The sequence below is a fragment of the Gymnogyps californianus genome, chromosome 6 (assembly GCF_018139145.2).
Source record: "Gymnogyps californianus isolate 813 chromosome 6, ASM1813914v2, whole genome shotgun sequence".
Lineage (NCBI taxonomy): Eukaryota > Metazoa > Chordata > Aves > Accipitriformes > Cathartidae > Gymnogyps > Gymnogyps californianus.
In genome coordinates, this window is record NC_059476.1 from 8,184,015 (window position 1) to 8,207,941 (window position 23,927).

General features: G+C 38.9%; 1 protein-coding gene across 1 annotated transcript in view; it reads left to right on the forward strand.

The window, feature by feature from the left end:
* Positions 1 to 537: 537 nt before the first annotated feature.
* PDZD8 (PDZ domain containing 8) overlaps positions 538 to 23,927 on the forward strand; it is a 66,612-nt gene continuing 43,222 nt past the window's right edge. The window contains exons 1-2 of the mRNA XM_050899198.1: positions 538 to 1,442; positions 21,099 to 21,221. Of these exons, the coding sequence (XP_050755155.1) occupies positions 538 to 1,442; positions 21,099 to 21,221 (1,028 nt within the window). The remainder of the gene's footprint in view (positions 1,443 to 21,098; positions 21,222 to 23,927) is intronic.

Here is a 23,927-nt window from a genome sequence, read left to right on the forward strand (position 1 = left end):
GGCAAGGTCGGCCGCCGCAGAGCCCCTCTCCCCAGCGACCGTGCCGAGGGACGGGCTTTGGAGGGCGCTCCGCAGGCTCGCACGCTTTGTGCGTGTGTCTGTGCGCTCCCGTGTGCCCCGGGATCGGGCCGCTGAGGAGAGCCGCCGGCCGCCCCGCCAGCCCGCCCCCGCCGCCCTTCAACCACCTCAGCCCGCCGGACTGCCCACAGCGCGGGCGGGGGAGCTCCCCCCCCGCGCATGCGCCCGCCGCGCTGTGACGCCACACCGCGCGGCGCCGTGACGTACCCGGCGAAGCCGTCCCGGCTCCGCCAGCGAGGCCGCGCGGAGGGGAGGGCCGCGCCGCGCCGCCGTTGGCTGGCCCCGCCCCCGCCCCGCCCCCTGCCCTCCCGCCGCCGCGGAGAGGGCGGTGGGGGGACCCGGATGAGGCGGCCTCGGGCGGCCGCGGCCGTTAAACGCCGGCCTGCGGGCGCGGCCCCCGCCATGGCGGCGGCGCGGTGAGGGCAGCGCGCTCGGGGCGCGGCGCGGGGCGCGGCGAGGATGCTGCTGGTCTATGTGAGCCTGCTCTCGGCGCTGGCCGGCTGCTTCCTCACGCTCCTGCTCCAGCTCCTGCTCCTCTACAGGAAGAAGCCGGAGCTCCCCGGGGCGGCCGGAGCCTCCGACGGCCTCGTCTACGCCCGCGTCGCGGCCGACCACAGCCTCAGGGACTACCTCCAGGGCTCGGAGCCGGCCGGCAACCAGGCGTCTCCGGAGCCGGCCCCCGGCCCGGCCCCGGCCTCAGCCCCGGCCGCCGCCGCGGGTCCCGCCGCCGCCCCGGGCCCGGAGCCCAGCGCCAAGCAGCCGCAGCAGCAGCAGCCAGAACCCCCTCCGGCCCCCTCCTCCCGCGAGGAGACGTGCCACTTCCTCAATGCTATCTTCCTCTTCCTCTTCAGGGAGCTCAGGGACACGGCCCTGGTCAGGAACTGGGTCACCAAGAAGATCAAGGTGGAGTTTGAGGAGCTGCTCCAGGCCAAGATGACGGGGAAGGTGCTGGAGGGGCTCAGCCTCAGGGACGTCTCTCTTGGCAACGTCCTGCCCGTCTTCAAAGCTGTCAAGCTCATTCGGCCAGTAGTCTGCAACGAAGAGGGCTGCCCCGAGGAGCTGGGCTTTGAGGTAGACCTGGAGTACAACGGTGGCTTCCACTTGGCCATCGATGCTGACCTGGTCTTTGGCAAGTCGGCCTACCTCTTTGTCAAGATCTCCCGGGTGATGGGGAAGCTGAAGCTGGTCTTCACGCGCCTGCCCTTCACGCACTGGTCCTTCTCTTTTATGGATGACCCTGTGATACTCTTTGAGGTGAAGTCTCAGTTTGAAGGGAGGCCCATGCCTCAGCTCACTTCCATCATTGTGAACCAGTTCAAGAAAGTTATTAAGCGCAAGCACACCTTACCCAATTATAAAATCAGGTAAGATGTCCTGCGTCCTCAATGTTACTTTGGGTGGTGTGCATTAGAATTGCTGGTTTGCTCTTCATAGGTAAAAAGAGATTTCTGTTGGCCCTTCTACAGTAGGGGTACTTGTACATTGCTTGTCTGATACCAAAAGCTTTCCGTGAAGGTAAGCATCGTTGTCCATTCATAATAGGTGAAGAAGCCATTGCACAGTGAGATTGTGACATGCCCCGAACTACGTGTAACTAAATGGCAGAATTAGTAGGTATCAAAAATTTTGGGATCCTGTCAGGTGTCCAATGACAGGACCATGATATACCTCTTTGGAAAAGGTAGAAGGATGGCTCTGTGGGCAGCGTGTGGATTTGGGGTGTCCTTCTCCCAAGCTTCTGCCACTGGTGGGCTACCTGGGCAAGACTTGTGGCTTATGCCTAGCTATAGAGGCAAGGTGGTTGTTACTTAATGTGAGAAAGGATAAAGTTCACTCTCTAGGGAATATTTTTGAGATCCCATGATACATGGTGTCCTCTTCCTTTCTGGTTTGCTGAATTTTTTCAATAACTTTGGGGAAATCTAAAAGTTGATAAGAGAAGTGTTGCCACTATTGTGGTAAGGAAAACTTTGGGGGACCTCTTGGGGTTTTTTTATTTTTTTTTGTAAGATAGTATGTATTCTTCTATAAATGCACACACTGCAGCACAGACTGCATTACGTAGTGAATATAATGAAATGTTCAGTGATACTTGTGTAGCAGAAGTGGCATCTTTACTTTGATTTCACCCTCATTTCTGATTAAAAGATACTGAATGTCTTACCACTGTTCAGGTACCATGTACCCTTTCTGTCATGTGTCTTACCACTCTGAGGATACCATGTTTCCTTTCTCTTGTGTTTATTCTTTGTAGCTTGTATTATGTGTTAAGTACGGAGTTTTGTTTTGTTTTGTTTACGACATTCTTCTGCAGTAAGCCTTTTGTCTGAAATTCATCAGAGATGAGTAACTGAAAATGCCTATTTGAATTTTGAAGTGTAATTAGCTTTGCAGTGATGTAATTTTTAAAGCCTTTTCAGCCGGTTCTTCTGCAATCGAATTTATAGGAGTTCTCATGAAAGTGGATGTGTAAAATATCCAAGATTTGGAAAGCCCTGACAGGGCAATAAGTAGTTTCTTCTAGTAAAGTGGTGGTCCTCTCAGATTTTGAGGTAGTGATTTACTCTCCAGAAGAGAGCAATCCCTGGGCAGCAGGGAAGCTGTCAAGAGCAAGTTTGCTTCCATTCTCTTACTCTGTTGGAAAGAGACTGAAGCTGTTAACTGTGGAGAAGAGCCTGAAGGAGAGGCTGGGATAGCACAGTTGTGGTGTGGAGTGAGCACTCTCGGCATACCTAGAAAGAACAAGTAGAGCAAATGGTCTTTACATTCTCTAGACAAGTTTTTAGGGTGCCTGTGGAACCAGTGATGATGTGCTCCTCCCCTTCAGCAGAGGAAGACAGACATCTTCATTTTTCCTCTGGGAGATGCACCTGGGCAGTAGGGCGCTCTCATCATTTAGTTAGAGGTAATGAATTTTCCACATATTTCTCAAACTTTCTGCGCCAGAAAGAATGGATGAGGCATGTGTGAGCTGCTGACGTGTTACAGGGACTGGAGGGGAAAATAAGGAAAGAAGCAGAGTGCAGTGTTTGGGACAGAAATGAGTAGAAGTGTGAGGATAGAAGGTAACTGACCCTGAGAACAATATAGGAAGCATAAATTGTTATAGAACTAAGAAGAATGAACTGTTAGTTTAAAATGTTCCCTTTTAAGTTATAAGGAGTTGGGAATTTGTGAATGCTTGAGAGGGAAATACAGTATCATAGCTAGTTTTCACACTAGATGGTAGGCTGGTAGCACAGGGTGGCAAATGTTCAGTGAAACAGTGTCCAACCCTGTATATGGTGCTTTTGACCTTTAAATTTTGTGCCATGTTCTGAACACGTCATTCTGACCCACTGTTTTGTGAAGGGGGAAGGCAGGACACTAAGCTTAATGTGCATTAATGAAATTGTCTTAAGGAAGGAAGATTGGGTCATTGGTGTTCTAACTGTCTAGAACTTTGCCTTTAAAGCTTCAAGTGGGAACACAGACCACTGCATGGGAACCTTTTGCTGTCTGTGAACCTTTAGCTGTCCACAGTTGCCCAAGGTTTTGTGGAACGCAGACTGAAAACATGTATTCTCCACCAGTGTGTCTCAGATGAGTTTATGCAGGTAGATCCCTAGACAGCAAAGCTTGGTAACAGCCAAGCAGTAACAATACACCCTTACGTAGTGGCATAGTTGCGAATTGAGACATTACAGTTTAGACTGTATGGAGAACTGATTTGGAAAATCAAGCCCCCTGCTGATAAGATGCAAAACTTGGTATTTTTAATAGAATTTGTAAGAATACATTGGCTTGGGATTATGGTATGTTAATATATTCCTTACCAAAGAATGTATAGGAAGAAGTCAGGAGAGTTTCACAACTGCTTAATAACCTGTTACCTTACTTAAAGCTTAACAATTTCTCATCTACAGGGAATGTGCTTATCCTCTCGCCATTTTTTTTTTTATATGGCCTATATGGATTTTGTTTAAGCACATAGTCAGTGTTTGCTTCCATGTGTAGTTCAAAACCTTTTTGATGTCTCCCTACTCTTGCTCAAGTAACTTTGTAAATAAAACTTTGAATAGCAGTAATTACAACCTTGTAAACAAAAGCACTTGGAGTGTGAGGAGTTCTCTTGTTCTCTTTTCAGCTGGTTAAAAGGGGTACTTTGTTACCTTGCTAGCTTCCAGATTGAAGTCCACTAAGGAGTTTTATCTTGTTTCAAGATGCTAAGTAGCATTAAAAATTAAAATATGCCATTTTCTTTGTCTTTTGTAGTAGGCAACTTCTAGAGGTTATTACTTGGTAGTGAATGGTATAAGAAGAGAACTTTAGCCAACAGTTGATTTTGAACATCCTACAACTAAGTTTGTGTAAAGTAGATCCCCCACTCCTCTGTTACTTAATTGTAAAGTACTGCATTAAAAAAGTGTTGTGTCTTCACGCATGTACTGTCTGTTGCTACAGCCAAATTACTACACACATACTCTTGTATTCTTTCCAGTTATGTACAAGATTTTATGCAGCAAAGCAGTGATTAGTAAGATCATCTTCTTTTGTATCATCTATTGCTAGGAGTGACTTTGTGTGATGTGCATAACTGTAGCTTGAAAGTGGAAGAAGGCATCTTGCATTCCTGATGCACTCTTAAGTGTCTATGAGGGGAGGCAATGTAGACTAGTAAGTGCATTTTAAAGTTTGCCTAGCATTTAATGTACAATTTTCTCCATAAAAGCAATTGTCTACTAATTGAAAAAGGAGGGATGCACTTTTATGTCTAAACAAATAAGTAGTAATTTGTCTTTTATTCTAATAGTGTGTAATCACTTTTTTTGGCTCTGTAAGAAATGTGTTTGTGTCTGGCAAAACACCCTATTTTGAAGCTGCTGTGCCATTGAATGGCAGTTGCTATCTCATATAGTAGAATCTGGTTAAATCTCTGGAAGCAAGGCTGCTGGTAAAATTCAGTGAATGGTAGGCTTTTCTTTCTTCTTTCTTTTTTTTTATTCATCGTTGATAAAGGATTTGTGCAATTTGATTGATAGTAGCAAGAGTTACTACTGTTTTATAGTTAACTTTAATCTTAATGTATTTGTTGTTGTTTTGTAATAGAAATGCAAACAGCTGCTCTGAAAACATTGTGGTCTGTCAGAAGTTTCTTGTTCAGATGTGGGGAAGATCTAAAATGACCATTTTTTTTTTCTTCTGTAATATACACGTGTTCTGGTGCACTCTTGAGAAACTAAATAACTGTGAGTCAAGATAATTTTTTTTTTATAACTAGCCCTAACCTCAGTAAGGTAATGAAGAATTGTAGGTATCATTTATTTGGCTCTACATACTCCATAGCTCTATTTTGACTTGAATTGACTGTTTAAATGATACCTTTTTTAGTTCTAAGACAAGTTGGCCAGTGGGTGGAGCTTCAGAATGAGCATGGAAAGCCTTGACTTCCCTGTTGGTTGTCTGTGATGTCAACTGTTGGTGTTCCGCAGGGCAGCCACTGACCCACCAGCTGTGTCTTGCTGTCCCAAAATCTCTAATGCTGGCACTCTCAGGAACCATATTCAGTCAGTCTTGCCTGTCGGCATAGCTTGACTCGACACTGTATTTTTCATGTAGGCTTCTTTTACTAGAGCAGGATGGTAGGTACTAATTATCAGCACAAAGTGGAGTTTATCTAGTGGCCTGAATCCAGCCTTTGGTTTCTCATTGTATGTACTCAAACAGTTCTTTAAAAGTAGTACTATAGACATTGTTCATGTTGGTTTTAACTTTCTATATTGTGTCCTTTTAATGGTAGGATAAAGTGGTTAACACTAAGCTGTAGTTACTAGCATTGCCATAGCATGTTTAGTATTTAGAGGCACATAGTAAGGACTATTTAAGGTGTCTGCCTCCTTGCTTGCTTGTGCTGTTGCAGTGGTCACGGGTTCATCTCTGTTAGTTCTCTAATGAGCTGTACCTTGCTCATTAACCTATTATTAAGCTGCTTATTGGTGGCAACCTTGATATTCCCTCCCATCATGTTGGGTATATAGGTACACTAATTATGCTGTGTTGTCTAGCCTATTCTTAACAGTCAGCTGTAGTTTTGTTCTTTTGAACAGGTCCTGATCTCGCTTTGCATAAGTTTTGGAGAGCTTTGGGTTTTGGGCTCTGTCTAGACAATAAAAATACACTTTGCCATAATGAAGATACAAAGCCCTTTGTGTGTATGTAAAGGGTGAGGAGGAAGTACTTGCAGTCTAGTCTCCCTCCAGAATTTGATTTCCCGGTATTTCTTAATCAAGGATATAAAAAAAATCTGACAGCTGCTTTTTTTTCCTAAATTTAATGTCTTGCAAGTTCATCCATTTAGCTTCTAAGCAGATTAGGTATTGCTTAAGCTGTGAGTCAGTTCTGTATATTTTAAGAACACTTAGTTTCTCAGTTTGTTACATTAAAAAAGCTAATATTTTGTATTGATACTAGCCTGTTTGAGAAACTATACTTTGCCTTATTTTAATGCATGCTACCACAGAGTGGAGTAACTTTCTTTTCTTTAGAAGTAATCCTTTGTGAGATTACTTCTAACAGTTCTATATCAGGTATTTAGATGACCTCCTGAGGTCCCTTTGAACATGAATTATCCTTGGAACTGATCATTTGCAATATAGTTAGTCATGTTAAATAGTTTTATGCTTTACTTGGAAGCTGGGGCTATATTGAATTTCACTGGGAAGTACCATTAGACAAGCCTATTTTAATTTACCATTATAGAATGCAATTTGAGAGTTACACAGCAGTTTCTTATTTTTGGCAAAACTTAAGCTAAGAAGTAATGTAAGTAGCTATTGATTTGAAGTGTGTTTTATAATAGAAATGACTTCATAATATGGTAATAGAGGTATTGGAAAAAGTATAAAATTTAAAGAAGTATATATTATTCATATGATGAAGTTATACTCAGAAATACCAGAAATAATTGTAGAGATTGGGACTGTGAACATGTCTTAACTTCAGAAATCAGCAGCCAGTAGAGATACCTACTTTCTCTACAGCTTCTGCAAAGGGAGAGGATATGGAGATTCTTTTCCTGAGTGGATTTCTACTGTAGTTGTGATATGAATCTCTCTTACTAGTTAAATCTATAAGGCACTCCTGTTTGAAGTTCTCATTCCTGTTGCTGCTGAAAGGGAAGAGGAGGCTTTTTTTTTCTTTTTCTGTGCCTATTCTAGGTGCAAAAATCTTCTAGTATACAGAAGTATTAAAAAAAAAAAACAACCAACCCAGGAGCTGAGTCCTTTTCTACTCTGCAAAAATTGATGGTAAAGCAGCACTGTGATACTTGCAGGTTTTCAGACTGTTCCAGAGAGGTAATGATCTGAATGATGCCAGCACAAAGACATGTTCTGCTAATGGCAAAGAGGCGATAATTGGATTCAGTAGATCTGTCTGTAGACAGTAGTTTCATGTTTGGAACATTATCTTTGTAGTGCATGGACAAGTAGTTTTTCTTACTCATACAGGAGTTAGATAAATGGATCTGTAGGCAACCTGACACACAGTGAACAAAACCGAACCCAGAACATTAAATATTTTCATTTCTTCAAGGGTGCTACATGTGTAGAAAGAAGCTTTTGTAGTGCAGTTTTTTACTGTCTTTATTTTGGGAGTGGTTTCTCTCAGACATACATTGTGTCTGGAGGGTCACTAAAAACATGTTTCTTCAGATTAAATGAAAGTTTGTGGTACAAAGTATGCGTGTAAATCTCCTTATGTAGATACCAAGTTCAAAACCTATTGGTTCTAGGGGTTTTGAAACCTTTTAGTCGTCTTCCCCAGCTCCAGCACTTCATGGGCTTTAACGCTGGAAAGATCTAATTCTGAAAGAATGCCAGTTTGAAACTTGTTCATTATAAAGTCAAATTTAATGAATGACCAGCTACATATTGGACATTTCCCAGTATACAGGTGGCATTCTTTTCAGATTAAGAGTGAGCCTTTTCCTATGATTAGTCCATAAATGTTATGTTTTCTTTTCTTACCTGCAAGGGTGAGGAACTAATATGGCACTGACCTGAGGTGGATTAGTGAAGAAACTGGGAGACCAGAGGTATATTTGGGGACAAAAAAAAAAAAAAAAAAATCAGTTGGAGAGAGAGATGGATGAAGACATAAAAGAATAAGTTTGGGTGATTACTGTTTGCATTTGCTGCAGGTAGCAATCCAATAAGCATTAAGGTTAATTGGTCTGACAGGAAAATAAAAGCTCCTTCAACTTCTCTTACTTGAAACAGTTTATAAAAGATTCTTTGTGCAATAGTAATGAAAAGAAAATTACCTTATTTAACACCTTTGGTCTCTTGTATTTAAAAATTACTAGATCTTAGTCCTGCAGTGAACTTCTTTCATGTGGATAGTGAATGAAGGCTCTGAGAAGTCTGATAAGATCTTTTTGGTATTTCATGGTGTTTTGCATGCACTAGCATTGAGACTTTGCATTTCTGTTCGTCTGAACTCTGATCTTGAACATTTAAGCTGATCTTGCTGCACAGTGAGAACAAATACTTTTCTTTTTATTCAGTTGTCATAATTTGTATAGCTTTCAGTTCTTTTAGATAAAATATGAAATAAACAGTAGGACTTCTTATTTTTTGAAAGGTAACTTATTTCAAAATAAATATAGGGCATATAGGAGTTAATCACATTACCGAACTGTAGGCATCTAACAAATGTCTGAGTTTGGCTCTGAGCCTGTCTGTTGGAGCAGGTAGGTGTGTTCAAGCACTAGAGTTGGGCTATTCTGAATCACCTTCTACAGGCTGTGTTATGATTTTTAGTTTCTGTGGATAGATAGCGTGACTGATGTTGCCTATCTGTCACACAAAACTGAACACTGGATTTTCCTTGAAGGACATTACTTCAAGGAACAGAGGCAGAGAATTTACCTGTAAAAATGAGTAGCTAATACAGCTCTCAGTAGCTCATTTGATGTCAGAATGTATGAGTCTCTTACAGAACCTATTTTATATATATTGAGCATGTCGAATACTTAATCTTTTTATTAGCAAATGATACTTGATGAGAAAGTTCTTAAATAAGCAGCCTGGGTAAGGACAGTAGGTTTTAGTAATCAGTGTGGTGGAACAGTATGGTGCTCCAGTGACGGAGAAGCTTAGTCTCAGGCTGCCGACTTCACTATTGGAGCTAGTCCTTTCATGTTACTGGGTTTCTATGGGAAACTGCTTATTCTGCATTCCTGCAGAGATTGCCTGAAGTCACCCGATGTGCTCCTGTGTTTACAGTTCATGTTCACACTTGTTTGGTTATTCTTGATATTATTGTTCCTTAGAGAATAGTAAAAGACTTTAATTCTAGAAGTTTTAAATTTAATAAGCTTTATTGTCTAAAATGAGTATGGAGAGAATATTATATACCAATGTGATTTGTTAATTTAACAGATAATTTTTGCCTCCCCAGTCTGCTAAAATCCATTAATTGCAGAACTACAAAAACCTTTGCGTGATGATATCAAACTGTGCTTTTGTCCAGAAGAAAGCAATGATCCAATATTATAAATGTTAGCTGGGAACAATTAGCTTTTCGAGCAGGTTCCATTCTGTGTGATACATGAATATCAATATTTTATATAATTAAGAAAAAATGCTCTACTGAAGGTGTTTGTTTTGATGTTCAAGGGTTGAAGAAGGCTTGTTCGTAACAGTGGATAAATTATCATTTGGAAATGAGTGTGGATGCTAGTTTGTGTGAAGGGGATTTGGGAGTCATTATTTTATAAACATTTTTCATGTTAATTGTGACATATTAAGCTGAACACAGAATTTATAAATAATTTCTTTGAGTCGTTTCTGCTGCAGTCACTGAGTTTCTGGTTAAACTAAAGAATTTACTGCTGGAATGGTGTTCATCTTGTTTGAGAGACACGAGTAAGATCCACACGAGTTTTGGAAGCTTTTCCTGTTATTATTTACCTTCACTGTTCAACGAATTGCAGTTTTTTCACAAGCCGATCAAATCTAGGCTAGAATTCAGACCTTCAAGATATTCAGTGATCCCAGCCAGCATATCTAGTAAATTAGTGAAAAAAAATCTGCAATGAAGACTTCAGTTGACAGATACGTTTGTGCTGCAAACGAAGTTTCTACAGTACAGTTAAAGTGCCCAGCTAACAGTGAGATGGTTGTGTATGCAGTGTCATGGATGCGGGTGCTCCTGAATTGCTCTACCCAGCAAGCTGGGTGTATGCTGTGTTGGGTTTGGTAGCTCGGACTTCTGCATCACACCTGCCAAAAGCCATGTGGGTGCATCTGCTTCCCTAAGCACTCTTCCTTCTGGAAGGACTCTTACTCTTGTGGAGCCCTGCCCGGGTTGATAAGCCCTCTCGGGACTTGCGAGTGCATCTCTGGTCACTGCAGGACCCAGCTGGAGCCCGGCAGCATTTTAGACCTGTCTGTGGCCGTATATAGCTATGAAAACTGCCAAGGAGATGCTAGGTCTAGCAAAGAAGAAAAGAAAGCGAGGGAAAACCTTATTTTTTGTGAGATGAGAGAAAGGCAGAAATTGTTTTCAACTCTGGGTTGGGGTCTGGAGAGCTACTTTGTTATTGTTTTTCCCCCACTAGCTGTTGTAATTCATTTTAGCCTTAAAACTACATGGGAACAATTTACCTTTATAATTTCTTAATTCCCCTGTTCAGCTTGCAGCTACACTCTAGTACAGCAGAACAGTCTGTGAGGAGCAGTGCACCCAGCCCTCTCTGTTAAAGTTGTTTTGTGTAATGGAAAATACAGGGATTCTACTACAGCAGTACAGTTTTCACATTTTTGGAGACTTACCAGATGTCATGGAAATCTGTCTGCAATAAAGAGTGTATTACAGAGATCAGCTGATGATAGAGTTAATCAGACTGTTACGCATACTCAAAGACAATAATTAATTGCCAGATATGACTAGCATAAAATTAAATTAGGATAATCATTTGGGAATACTTTTTTTAGCAATTTTGTGTTGCTTTAACTGTAAAACTTAGAGGAATAATTTGAGATGTAAACTTACAAAATTATTTCTTCATTTCTGTCCAAAATTTTAAATTTTAAATATTATGGAAGTCATAACAGTTATACTTTGTTCCTGAGTTTCTCAACTCAGTCTTAATGCTAAGCTTCAATATATTTTCCTGCATCAGTTTTAATGGCAACATAGTTATGAAAAATGCCCATTCAGAAGGAAATGCATACAAATATTACAATCTGCTTTTGTAATGGCATTCAGTACAAGATTGTGTTGTTTGCCAGTGTCACTGAAATGAAGATACTAATACTTACAATAACTAATACCACATATGTAAAATGCTTTAAATGATGCTAAAACCTTTGAAAAATATCCTGTCAAATATGCTTTTTATATAGTATTTTAAATGTAAGCCATTGTGTAGTAAGAACTAAAATGGACTTTTACGTGAATATCACTTGTGTAGTAAATGAATTAAACCGTTATTCCTGTTTGCCTGAGCTGAAATAGGAGGAGTAGAAATTGAAGATCATAGTCTTGCAGTGACATGGCAGAAGGCTTCATGGTGGTGTTTGAATCACCGCTGTGAATGATCTGGCTTGGTGAATAATTCCTAAGTAATTAAACAGTGGAAATGATGCAGTGTAACTCTGAAAACTTCAACAATTTTTATTATTTTTTAAGAATAACTCTGCATACTTGCTAACAAAACTTAATGCAATATGGTAGAATAAACAAAACATTCTAATGTTGCCAAGCAAAGAGCCCGGTGGATTACAAGGGGAGGTGGGGTGGGAACAGCAATGTTAGTGAGTAGTATTGTTTTAGAACAATACTACAAAAACTGAGTGTTTTTTTTCTTTTTTTCCCTGTTCCTCTGAAAGAAGGGCAAATTAGAGAAAATATCCAAATTCATTATGGGGATGGTGGGAGAAGATTATGGTAATTTGAGCAGCTGCTTCTTTCAAATGTAATCACAAGTCCCAACTGTAACTTGCCATCAGTGATGCAGGATTTGCAAAGTGCAGGAAACCTTCCTCTTATTTAATCTCGCAAGGCCCTCCTGTATTTGATTGTCAACAGTGGTGCCACAGGTCATGTCCAGACTGAGCTTCTGCGTTATTTGATCCTGTTTGTTTACAGTACGGGCCCATTAATAAAATGCTGTGACTCACAAATGGTGACCCCCTTGCTTGGGGGACAGCTGGCAAGTGTGTGCCATGGTGTTTCCCCCGGTTCCCATCAGTGCCCTCCCCACCATTGCAGTCTGAATAGCTGAGCTGTCTGTAAAACCAGTCCTTAATCACTGCTGTTTACAATTTTAAGGTGAACTGTCAGTCATCTCAGCTTTGAAAATGGTACTACTAATCCAGAGCTAGACTATCTCCACCAATTTGGAAGACATTAAGGGTGTGAATTGGACCATCTTCTGTCTTGTCAGAAGTGACTAGATAAATGTAGATTGAGGAGAAGCTTCTGTAGTTCAAGCATTTTTAAAACTAACTGGAGGAGTGAGGATAGACCTTGGAAAGCTATCATGTCTAGAATTCAGAACAGATACAAATATTTTTTCACTTTTGGTTTACAACTGTCAGAGACTATTTTCAGCAATGAGACAGTCACTTTTTGTCTAAGCGGTCTAAGAGGATGTTATTAGTTTTCATATGGACATAGGCTAGTGTTTAGAACAGAGGATTAAGTCTTGAGCTCAATGAATGAATCATGTACAGAGCTTAGACTTCTATTAGAACATCAACATCATTTTCCTCTGACCAGGATTGCAGAGAGATGATGTTTGTAGAGAGACTTGAGACCTCCTTATGAGAGAATATATTGCTGAAGTGAGAAAAAGCTAGCATTTTGCTAGCATCAGTTACTGGAACTGATCTCTAATCCAGCTGGCTAAAGGTAGAGTTTTCGGGTGGTTTGGATTTATTTCTTTGGTTTTTTTGGTGTTTTTTTCCTGGTGCTGTTCTCCTCGAATGCCTAAAAGCTGGTTGCTAAACCACACCTGCCTCTCTTCCAGCTCTACGTGAATAAGAGCATATTCTGCATCTTCTGTCCCATTTGGAACAGAGCCACGATGATTCAGGCTTTCTGGTTAGACAGGGAAATTTTGTCTTTGTCCTGTCTGAGACTGAAATATAGCAGGATTTTGATCTCTTTCTCTTAATTTGAACCAACAATTGGCTTCAGCTAGGTCACATACAATTAAAAAAAAACAAAACCACATGAAAACTCAGAGATCAAACAGGCATTGACTGCATTAACTAAGCTATTTCAGTATTTATGGAATTTAGAATTTGGGAAACTAGTATTCTTGAAATGCAAAAAAGTCTGTGCATGGTCAAATTGATCTTGTTTGTGCTGGTAAGACAGTAGTTTTGATAAGCCTGATTCGAGATTTCTTTTTTACCCGTGGCTATTCCAGTACAGAGAGCAATGGCAAATCCTTCAGACTGTCCTTGCCGTATTTACAATGACTTCTGTCATATAAGCACGAAAAAAAAAATCTATCTTTTTGGAAGGAGCTACTTGACTATTTACATTTGTTCTTTAGTTTGTTCTTGTAGAATGGGTCTTAAAGTTTTAAAAGTGTTTATCTTGAGTGTCTGATTTGAGATATACCTCAGAGGTACTGATATCCCTGTAAGAAAGAAGACTGTAGTTTAAGAATCTGGAAATGTGTGAAACATTTTTGAAGAAAAAAGCCGAAAAATAAAATCCTTGCCTTTTTTTTGACGTCTTGATTTAAAAAGTGGCTGTTTATATATTGAGAACTTATGTGTATGAGCCTCCCACATGCCTGTGGCAGAATATCCTGTAACACAGTGGGTGGAGTGCTAGAACTGATTTGCAGTTTTCCATAAAATTTCCTAGAAAATAAACCTACTCGCTTATTGCAATGTTTTTCACGTTGTTTGTAAGCCAAATTTTCATGGGTGTGGGTAAAGCTGAAATTAGTAGATTTCTATACTGAACAAGAGTATAGTTTGAATTACTAAAGTTCCCTGAATATGAATGCTGACACAGTTCTATAGCTCTGTTCCTTGTGAAGCCAGTGGAAGCTGGAGAATTGCTTTTGCAAAATCTACGGTGGTGGTACTTTTCTTTTTAAAAACTTTTTTAAAAAAAGTGCTACTAATTTTTTCAAAATAAGGATGAATTCCATTTTTATATCTTCAATGTGAAGAATGATATAAGCTGTTTGCATTATAATACCTAACCTAGCAATCTTAAAAGTTAGCTGATAAGTACTTTTAAAATCTTATTAGTGTGATCATGCCGATCAACCTTGTGGGTTGTAATATTTTAGAATTTTTGTAGAAGTAAACTTCATCTTAAATTACACACAATGTGAGAATAGAGGACTTTTTTTATGACTTAAAATGTCTGGTGTCAGTCACTTTTTGAAATTTATACGCTTTACAAGTGCATGACTCGTATTTCTGTGAATCAGATAAAAAAGGCAATCTAAAAATGACTGAGTTCTGTTCTGTAGTTAGTTGAACCTTTTGAGTACTCCCAAAACTGAAAATAAATTCAGCAGTTATTCTTTCAAAAATAGTTTAGATACTAGAATCTTCAAATACAGTAGCATTTACAAAAGTAAATTGATGCTTTACTAAACACAGTCCGACTTTAGATTTTGATTTAATTTTTACTTAGAATGGTAAACAAATTTCTAAGACTTGCAAGGTATACAAGGTAGCCTTATGCTAAAAGTACTTGCATTTTTAGCTGGTGGGCTCTTCTGAGATTTAAGGTCTCTTTTTGCTTTTTTTATTAAGATTTAAGTGTTCAGTTGATGTAACTCAATTAAAAAATTCATAAACCTGACAATGTTTAATCTTTATGGCAGTAGAGTAGCACTGGAATTCATATAATACAAGTGATTAATGTGGTCTTAAACAGATACCCAGTAATTTTTAGACCACTGTTTTAGATATCAAACTGCCTTTATAAAACCAGAGAATAACTTAAAACTTTTCCCAGAACTTACTCTATAAAAGTGTTCTCACTTCTTAGCAAAAGCTCTACAAAATCCTTGCTTCCTCCTGCATTTACAAATGAAGCTGTAAGTCTTTCTGCTTCTCCAAGTAGGAAATGGAGTACTGAGAGCTTTTGAAGTTTGTTCCTGTCTGTGTTTAGCTCTTAAGAATTATCTTTTTTACTGTGATTCTGGATATTCTTAACAGATGCAATGAACAGAAACGCATAAGCGCATGGTTATCTTTGGCCAGCTAAATTGATGTGTTTTTCCCAGTTCTTAATAGATTTCCTCATGCAACTAAAAATATTGTGCTGGTGGGAGCAGTTAATTTAGGTAATAGGTTAATTAAACTAAGGTGTGAAAGACTCCTGTCCTCTTCTCTGTTAAAAGTTGGCTGAATGACCACAAAACAATCATCACAGAATAGTGAATACAAATTAATGGGAGTATAGGTCAGACATTTCTAGAACTAAACCACTGAATTATAGTCTTGTTCCAGGTGGCAACTGGAAGGAAGAATAGCGTTATTCGGGGGCTGAAAACACCCCAAATGAGGGGAACAAACTTGATTAGTTTGCTTGGTTTTTCTTTTTTCAGATGCAATTTTGATCTAGACTTTGAGTGAGGTGGTGATGAGATGAGAGCAAATGAGCCACTGAAGTGACTCTGAAATATGACATGAATGAAGTATAGAAGTTTTTCCCATGAAGGAGACATACTGACTGCGTGCAGTGTCTGGAAACATTTTTGCTGTGCTGTGTGTGTGGAAGAGCTCAGTATTATGCTACTTTAAGTATAACTTTAATCCTGTATATTAATTGAGTAACTTTGTTTTAATTATCTTTCAGTATAGTCATCTGACCTAATTCCTCATGTGATATGACTTTTTTTGCTGTTTGTGTCTTGCGGTATTTGAGAAACACTTTTGCTGCTCAACAGCTTCTTTTAAATATTATTTTCATAGTTTTTTTTTTCACTTGCTAAAATTTCACATGAAGTTAAATTGATGGATATTCCTCTTCATATTGTCAAGTTAAAATGCTGGTTTTTAACTAAAATTTTCTTAGTAGTGTGCTATTTGAATTTTAGACTTCTGGACAAATAAGATGATAAATCTGTGGAGGGGGACTGATAATGTGTTTTCAATTTGTTTTTAAATTCTAAGCATCTAATATAAGGCACTTTTAAAGACTTTTTTTTTTTTAATAGCATGCCATATCCAAGCAGGGTTTTGGGGCAGGGATGTAAGGTGTCTGTTTTCTCGTATAGCTACGATGTGCCTATTTTGTTCCTCTGGAAAAGATGAAAAGTTTACAAGGGTTTAACAAATACAGTTTAAAGACAGTAAAATCTCTCCCCCACAAAATCTACCTTCTGATAGTTGTTTAGTATCATTTCACAGGTTTGGAATTGAAAAGGAGGCTTTCAGATATATGGATTGAGTTGGTGTAATCCTACTTTGTAGGTTAAGGATTTGTGACATGAGCATGAATTTTGCCTGTTGACCTTGCTGAATAAGGAGATGGCAGCATTAGACCCCACTTGAAAGGGGTCTGATATAGTTGCAATGAAAATCTCCCTTGGAGAACCTGGTAACAGCTCAGCAGTGTTTAGAAAGGTACTATATTTCTTGTAAGTACCTTTCGGTAACATTTTCTCAACTGTACTGTCAAGAGCAACTCCTAGATTTCCCTGTGCAATTGTCACGGCTTAAAACCTTTTTCTTGGGCTGCAGCAGTGAATGGACCGATTGCAAAGCATTTGTAATGGACTTGTTCTCCACTGATGGAGATCCACTAACTTTTTTTGGTTACCGGTTAAAGTTAAGAAAGGGAGCTGAGAATACTGGATGAGTGTTTAAAGATCTAGACAGCCAAATAGAAACCAAATTTTTTTTCTTGTTCAGAGTTTGCAAAGTGAGCGCCTTGAATTCACAAAAGCAACCTACCAGAACTGACCAGATCCTGGGATGGCTGCTGTGATGAGGGCAAAGACCAGCTGAGATTAACTGAGACATTTAGTTTGCTGTCAAGGTTTCTTTATAGACCTTTTGAGTAGAGGCTTACTGGTAGGGTACACAATCTTTTTTCTTTCTTAGTCAATGTGATGATTTTCTCTAAGGCGTTTATTGGTGGACTTTTGCTCTTTAAAGATGGACTAAATATTAGAGGGTAGCAAAATACACTTTTAAAGCTATTACAGAAATTACATCAAGGTTATTTATCCAAGGTATTAAATAAAATAAGTTCTATATTATAATGACAAACCCAGGATGACAGGAAACCTATTTCTCCTTTACATAGGAAAGTTTGGGACAGGAAGATACTGAATCACCAAAGGTACCGTAGTCTGCAGGGCTTGGGAATAGAGTTCGTATCTCTTGTCTTTTTCACTGAATTGGGTTATTGGCACTATTGGCTAAAAGCCTACTGTTGGTACTTTAATACAATGAAAGACAGCTTTGCTTTCATATTAGAAGTGTGTTTTGTTGTCCCTACTGTAAATGTTTTATGAAACAAACTTTAGAATTCATTTTGTGTAGTGCTGTGACTGTTATCAAGCAGGAAAGTTAGAGAGATGGTACAGACGTGGGGAATCTGGCTTCTCTGCAGAGGGGAGAACACCCATTGCTGTTTTGCTGCACTCCTGCTAGACCGAACAGAGGAGCAGCAGAGTGCAGTCCTCAGAGTGCCCGTTGTTACTGGCGATTGTGTTTTTAAAAGGTGGGGTAGCTCATAGGTTTCCCTACCACAGGGGAAAAAGATGGGAGAACCTGTGATGCCTGACTCTGTTACGTGCGTGAATTGCAGGTTGCCTGTGTGTGGTTTTACAACACAAGGGAACGGAGTCTTGCTGTGTTACCAACTGTCGCCGTCTGGGTCGGTATTCATTCATCGGTTCCCAGTAGAAAAGTCTGAATAAATTTGGGTTATCTTGTAGTTAAATAGTCTGTTAACAGGTCACTTAACTAATATATAATTGAAATCTACTTGAAATAGTAATTTGTCCGATGTTTAATTTTGGAAATGTACAAACTCTCAGTAATTACCTTAAATAGATAAGTGCTATGTTATAAAATTGGAAGGCTTCAGAGCAGCACTTAAACATTAGAAATGCATTTAATGTGGGATATTTAGCTCTTTGGACGTTGCTAATGCCAATGGAAACAGGTAATATGTTAGGTTTTTTGCTAAGGATTTTGCAAATTAGTTGCAGTGGTAAGAATGTGAACATAAGCGCTTGTTGTAACTTAAAAATGATGTTGAGACTACTTTTTAATCCCATATTTGTAGAAAATTTAACTAGTGCTGCACAAAGTCCAGCATACACTGTTAAGTGTTTTGCATGTTATTGTATGTAACTGCATTGGTATTTTAGAATTTTTTCCTCTTTAATTCACTGTTGTATTAATTAAAAAAAAAGTATTTTGTAAATAGAAATCAAAATTATAGTAAAGATTATGACTTAATCTACCAAGAAAAATGGCTTGTTCTGAGGATTATTTCATCATGCCGTGCAGCAGCAAAAGATTGCAGTGCGTGTGCTGTGCTGTAAACACTTTGTTCTGAAGTTACTTGAGAGATGACATTTTTGATTTGAATATGTAGGTAGATAGGTCTGCATCCTTACTGGAATATTTTAGTCTGTTATTTTGCTTTTTTGTTTTGTTCTTATTTTTAGTATTGAAAATAGATTTATCCAGGTTTGTGTTTTTGTTAAATAGCCTGCAGGCTGTTTTATGGTCTATATATAATGGAAAGACCTTATCAATACCAACACTTTTAAGCCTGGCACTTGCAGAAACTTGGAGAGGTGATGGTAACCTGTTGGATCCTCTTTCTTTGTCTGTTCCTCCCTCCCAGAAATCTTGTTTCAGTAGCTCACTGAGGCTCCTGATGGTGGTCATTAGTTTGAGGTTCTCATGGAAAACTATCTTTTTTTAGTAGATTTTGGGAGAAGGTATATGGGCAGTTGCTGGTACTAATTGAAAAATTGTTTATTTGTGCTGAAAAAACCCCAAACCTGTAAGTATTTATTCACTCAAAACTTGGCATTATTTTCCAGTGTGCTTGCCTAACTCTTCCATTTTGCCTAACAAAATCTGAGCTAAATCTGTATTTTGAGGGGGTAAAAATCATTCCTAAAAGGAACAGGGTACCCTTGCTTGTGTTTAAAGTGAGAAACGTGTGGGGTGGTGCATGCTGTGATGGCTCAGGGTGGCTCTGTGTGGGAAGGTGGCCAGGCCCTGAAGTGGCAGTAAATCTTGTACAGTGAAAATAGTGGGGTCGTCTTGGTGGTATTTTCCCTACCCCTGTGACGCTTATTGTTTCTTTAATAATTCAAGAACTATAAAGGAAGATTATGAGTAAAATATCAGACCAGATAGTACACGCGCAAGGCATATTTTGAGTTGGTTGTATATGGTATACTCATAAACCTAAACCATGGCCAGTGTGATTTAATAGCTTCATATTTTTTGTACACAGACTTAAAAAATGGAATAAAGTATTTAAACTTGAATTTTTTTACTTGACCAATTTCAAAACTGTTTTCTTCCTGAAGGAGTTAGTGAGGGAGAAACTTGGAACCAAATTAAAGTTAGACACTGAATTGGATTTCAGGAAAATAGCTGGAGTGTTGAGTTGTATTTATTCACAAGGAGAACAAAAGAAATGTCTTTCTTATGGCTCTGTATGAGGCTGATGCTTATACAGAAACGAAGTGTCTCGAATCAGAGCGTCGAGCTCCCTCCTGAAGAGTGTGCTGACAGTTAAAGGGTGCTTAATTATTTATTTGAATTTCTGAAACTCTTCAGTTCAGATCCATGTGACTGTTTCCTGAACATATTGTGATCTCCGAATGTGACAAGCAGATGCCTCTGATGGTTGAGCAAACAGCACTTATGAAAGACTACTTTCTCATGAAATGGCAGATACATCCTGCAGGCAGTAGTGCTCACGTCCTGCTATTTGTAAGCCTTCTCAACAGAAAAAGTCACTGGGAGGCTGTGTCAGTGACAGAGGATTGAAATCAAGGCATGGGGCAGTGCTAGGAAATGAGAGCAATAAATAAAAACAGAAAGAAGGAATACCCTGCAAGTGCTTTTTCAAATACTTTATATAAATGCTGGTGCAGATGCCATGATATCTTTCTGTGTGCAGGGCTGTGGCCCTTGCTGTTAGGATTGCATGTGTGTGTCTGCAATGTGATGGGGCTGCAGCTGTGCGGCCTCTCCCCCTCCTTCCTTCCCTCAGATCATGGCTGTGTCCAACACTGAAGCACTATCACTTAAAAATGAAATCTGTATTTATAACTCGGCATATTCTAATCAGAGAGAGAATTATGTGGTGAAATAATGTGTGTAAAACACTTAGTATCTTGAACATGGACTGCTTTTCCTGTGAATCACATGCTGTGATGAGGGAAATACAGCTCAAGGGCAAATATTTAGAATACTTTTATCTTTATTTTAATTCAAGAAGACTGGCTGAAAAGAGCAGCTGAATGTTTTTCACAAAATGAGACAATTATCCATCTGTGTAACTAAAGTGTACTGTTATTAGGATGCGTCAGTCCTCTAAGTACAGCAACGTCATAAAAATTTATGCTTTAGGGTCGTAGTATCTTTTTGCCTTTCAATGCTGTGATGTTTTATGTAGATGAACCTAAAACTTAAAAGACCTGGTAAGATATTTACTGCAAAACGACTATTGTGTTAAATCATGTTTGCAATCATAAATATATTCTGTGATTTGATCAGCTTCCTACTTTCTCAAAATATCTTCACTAGTAAATATAACTCAAATCTATTCCTGTGAAGCAATCTTTGTTTATGTATTCTCCAGTCTTCTGCATTCAAAAAGCTTTAGTAGCTTCTACTTCTTCCTTTTGACCAATGAATATGTAGGAATGGTAATATTTCGCTTTAGGAGTGTTAAAGATTCATTGTAATCCTAATGCTGTTACCTTTTTTATTTCTGTGTGTTAGTGTTACGTCATTTGAATTAAGATAAGTCTCTTCTCTATTTTGCAGGTTCAAGCCATTCTTTCCATTTCAAGTATTGCCACCTGATGAATATGAAGATAGAGACCTCTGTATACAGGATTTTCTATTGACAGAAGGTCGACTAAAAGTCACATTAATTGAATGTACAAGGTATGTTTTGTGGTCTTTTCCTCATTCTTGACTCAGCAAGTACCCATGTTTAAGTTTGTAGTAATTATAGCTGTAGGCCTGTTATGATTCACAAAGTAGCAGCTTTGGTGTTGTGATTGCGCTCTAATCAAGAAATGTATTTTTTTTTTAAGTAAAAATGAAGAAATGAAAGTTGCAGTAAGTTTCTGAGGCACTTCTGTGTTTTGTGTGGGCGCATACATTTGCCTTTCTTCTGCATTTTGCCTGGTTACAAGCTAATCTGTGCCTCCTGCTATTTGTTTGTTTGGTTTTTTTGTTTGGCACACCAAATTATGACTCTCTTTCCAGGACAGTATAAATGTTGTAATTATCCTATTGTATTATGTTGTAAGCAAAGGGAAATAATTGTTTCACTCAGTCTTACTTAGATTAATCCAAATAACTTTTATAAGGCATTATTTATTGTCTTTGTCTTGAACAAAACAATGGAAAGAAATAAAATCTACTTCATTCATTGAACAGAAAATTATTCTCTTTAAAGCTCGAGAAAAGGTGTGTGGGCTCTTTGTTTGTTTGTTTGGTTTTTTTTTGTCAGACCTCTTAGTTCTTGGTTTATGTTAGATCTTATCCAAGTAGTGCTTAGGCTTTGATCTAGTCATGTGCCGTTCTGCTCTTTATGAACTAAACTCTGGTTTGCAGCAAGACTTTTTTTTTAACCTGTTCTTTTCATTGCTTGTATTACCATATGAGCTCCTCTTTGCACTTTTTTTTCTGTAGCCTTGTACAACTGTTTGAACTGTATTTGCTGTACTAATGTGGTTTATCAGTGCCATGGATTCCCAGAAGATATTCTTCTGCTTCTAAGGATTGTGTGGGCCACAGCAGTGATTTATTTTTTGTAATAAAATTGCTGCTTACCTGTCTCCCTAGCTTTGTGATATGTTTTCTGTGAATGATCCAAGAATACTAAATGACTCTGCACTCCTTGGCCGCTAGGAGCATTTCCTCTTTACCCGTACTGAGTAAGGGAACTCATGATCTCTCTTTATAGGCAGTCTCCGATTTCAGTAGCGAAACTCCAGTAGTGCATTCATTTTTATTATAAGAGGGCTCAAAATAACTACCTTGAGTTGTGTGCAGTTGTTCTTGGTTTGGAAAGTAATCTTTTAAATACTATGTCTTTCCTGAATCTGAAACACTGTATAACATCACCAACATATCACTAGTGTTGTGTTTCTTTCCATTACATTTAGAAGCCAGATTGCTCAGTTTGACATCATCATCTGACCTCTCAGTATTTTCAGCTGTCACAGATGCTTATCAGATGGCTGGGAGAGGATGCAGTTGCTGGCTTGTCAGGTCTTTTAAGCTTCAGGTCTGACTTAATCCAACTGTTTTATGCAGCTTGGAATTTCTCAACATGCACTTGAAAATTATGTCTCAACAGACACCTCTCAATCTAGATGTCTGACTCCTGGTTTCATAGTAATTCCTCAGATCTTCCAGGTGTCGCATCTTTTTTGAACTAAAGAACTACAACTGCTGTCTGTAGAGTCCCCCTATGAGTAAATATTCTTGCTCACTTTGCACCTGAAGATATTGACAAGGTAGAAGCTGGAAGACACATAGAGGATTTTGGTAGTAAAAGAAGAAACATACAATATATATGAAAGTAACAATGACAAAATTTCTCTCTTTCATCACCAGTGTATGTGAGCTGATGTGAAGGTTGCCTGGGACCATTCTCAATGGTTCATTTGCAGTGCAGGACTGCATGCTGAAATACAGAGCTTTTTTACTCATGTCTGCCATAGGGACCGGAAAATTTTTCTTGGCGATCGTTCTCGTTCCAGAAATGAATGATCACTTTAAATTCTGTGTGTGTTTCAGTTTTGCTCAGTGCCCCAGAAGGTTTTTATATTCTCTCTCAGTACAGTAGCTATTCTTTGACTTCTGTACAGAATTTGGAGCAGGATTCTTGACCACTGACATTGCATTCCATCTAGTCTGGTAACAGAGTTCTGCTACTTCTCCTGCTTAAGTCTGAAATACAGTGGTGAAACTATAGTGATAAAACATTTAGCAAGCTTTTTGTATGTTATAAATGTCTAGTTTAATTTCATTATATTCTTCACATGACTAAACAGCTGCACTTTTTGCACTTGTTTCTTTTCTAATTGCAGGCTTGACCATATTAATTTCCTTGCTGTCATGCTATTGAAAGAAAAAATAAATTTTGCACATTTTTAAAATTAATAAGGAATATGTTTTGCAGATTTTTGTCTGACCTGTTGAAAATGTAAGTTTTCTTGTACAAGTGCAATGCCCTCACGGAACTCAATTGTTGCAAAAATGCTGTTATCTGTCATTACCGTAAATTTTTAAGGAAAAGGGGAAAAACAAAGCAACATGCTGTTAAATTTTGCTATATTAATTTTTTTAAAAGATACACTGTGAAGAAAGTCTTAAAGCCTATAAACTCTGATTATATTAGGTGAGAATACTCTTCTAAAACTATGTCATCAGGTGGGCTTTCTAAATTAGCATTTGTTTCCATAGATAACCTTTGTGGACAAGAAAATTTTCCGAAGATAGTTATTTAGTAAAATACTGCAGAGTGTACCTGAGACTGACTTGTCAAATTTGGAGTTTTATGGTTTCTTTTCCTTTTGTCTTCAAGTGGACTTCAGTGTGCAGCAGTGGCACCTTTAAGTATGTGAATATTGA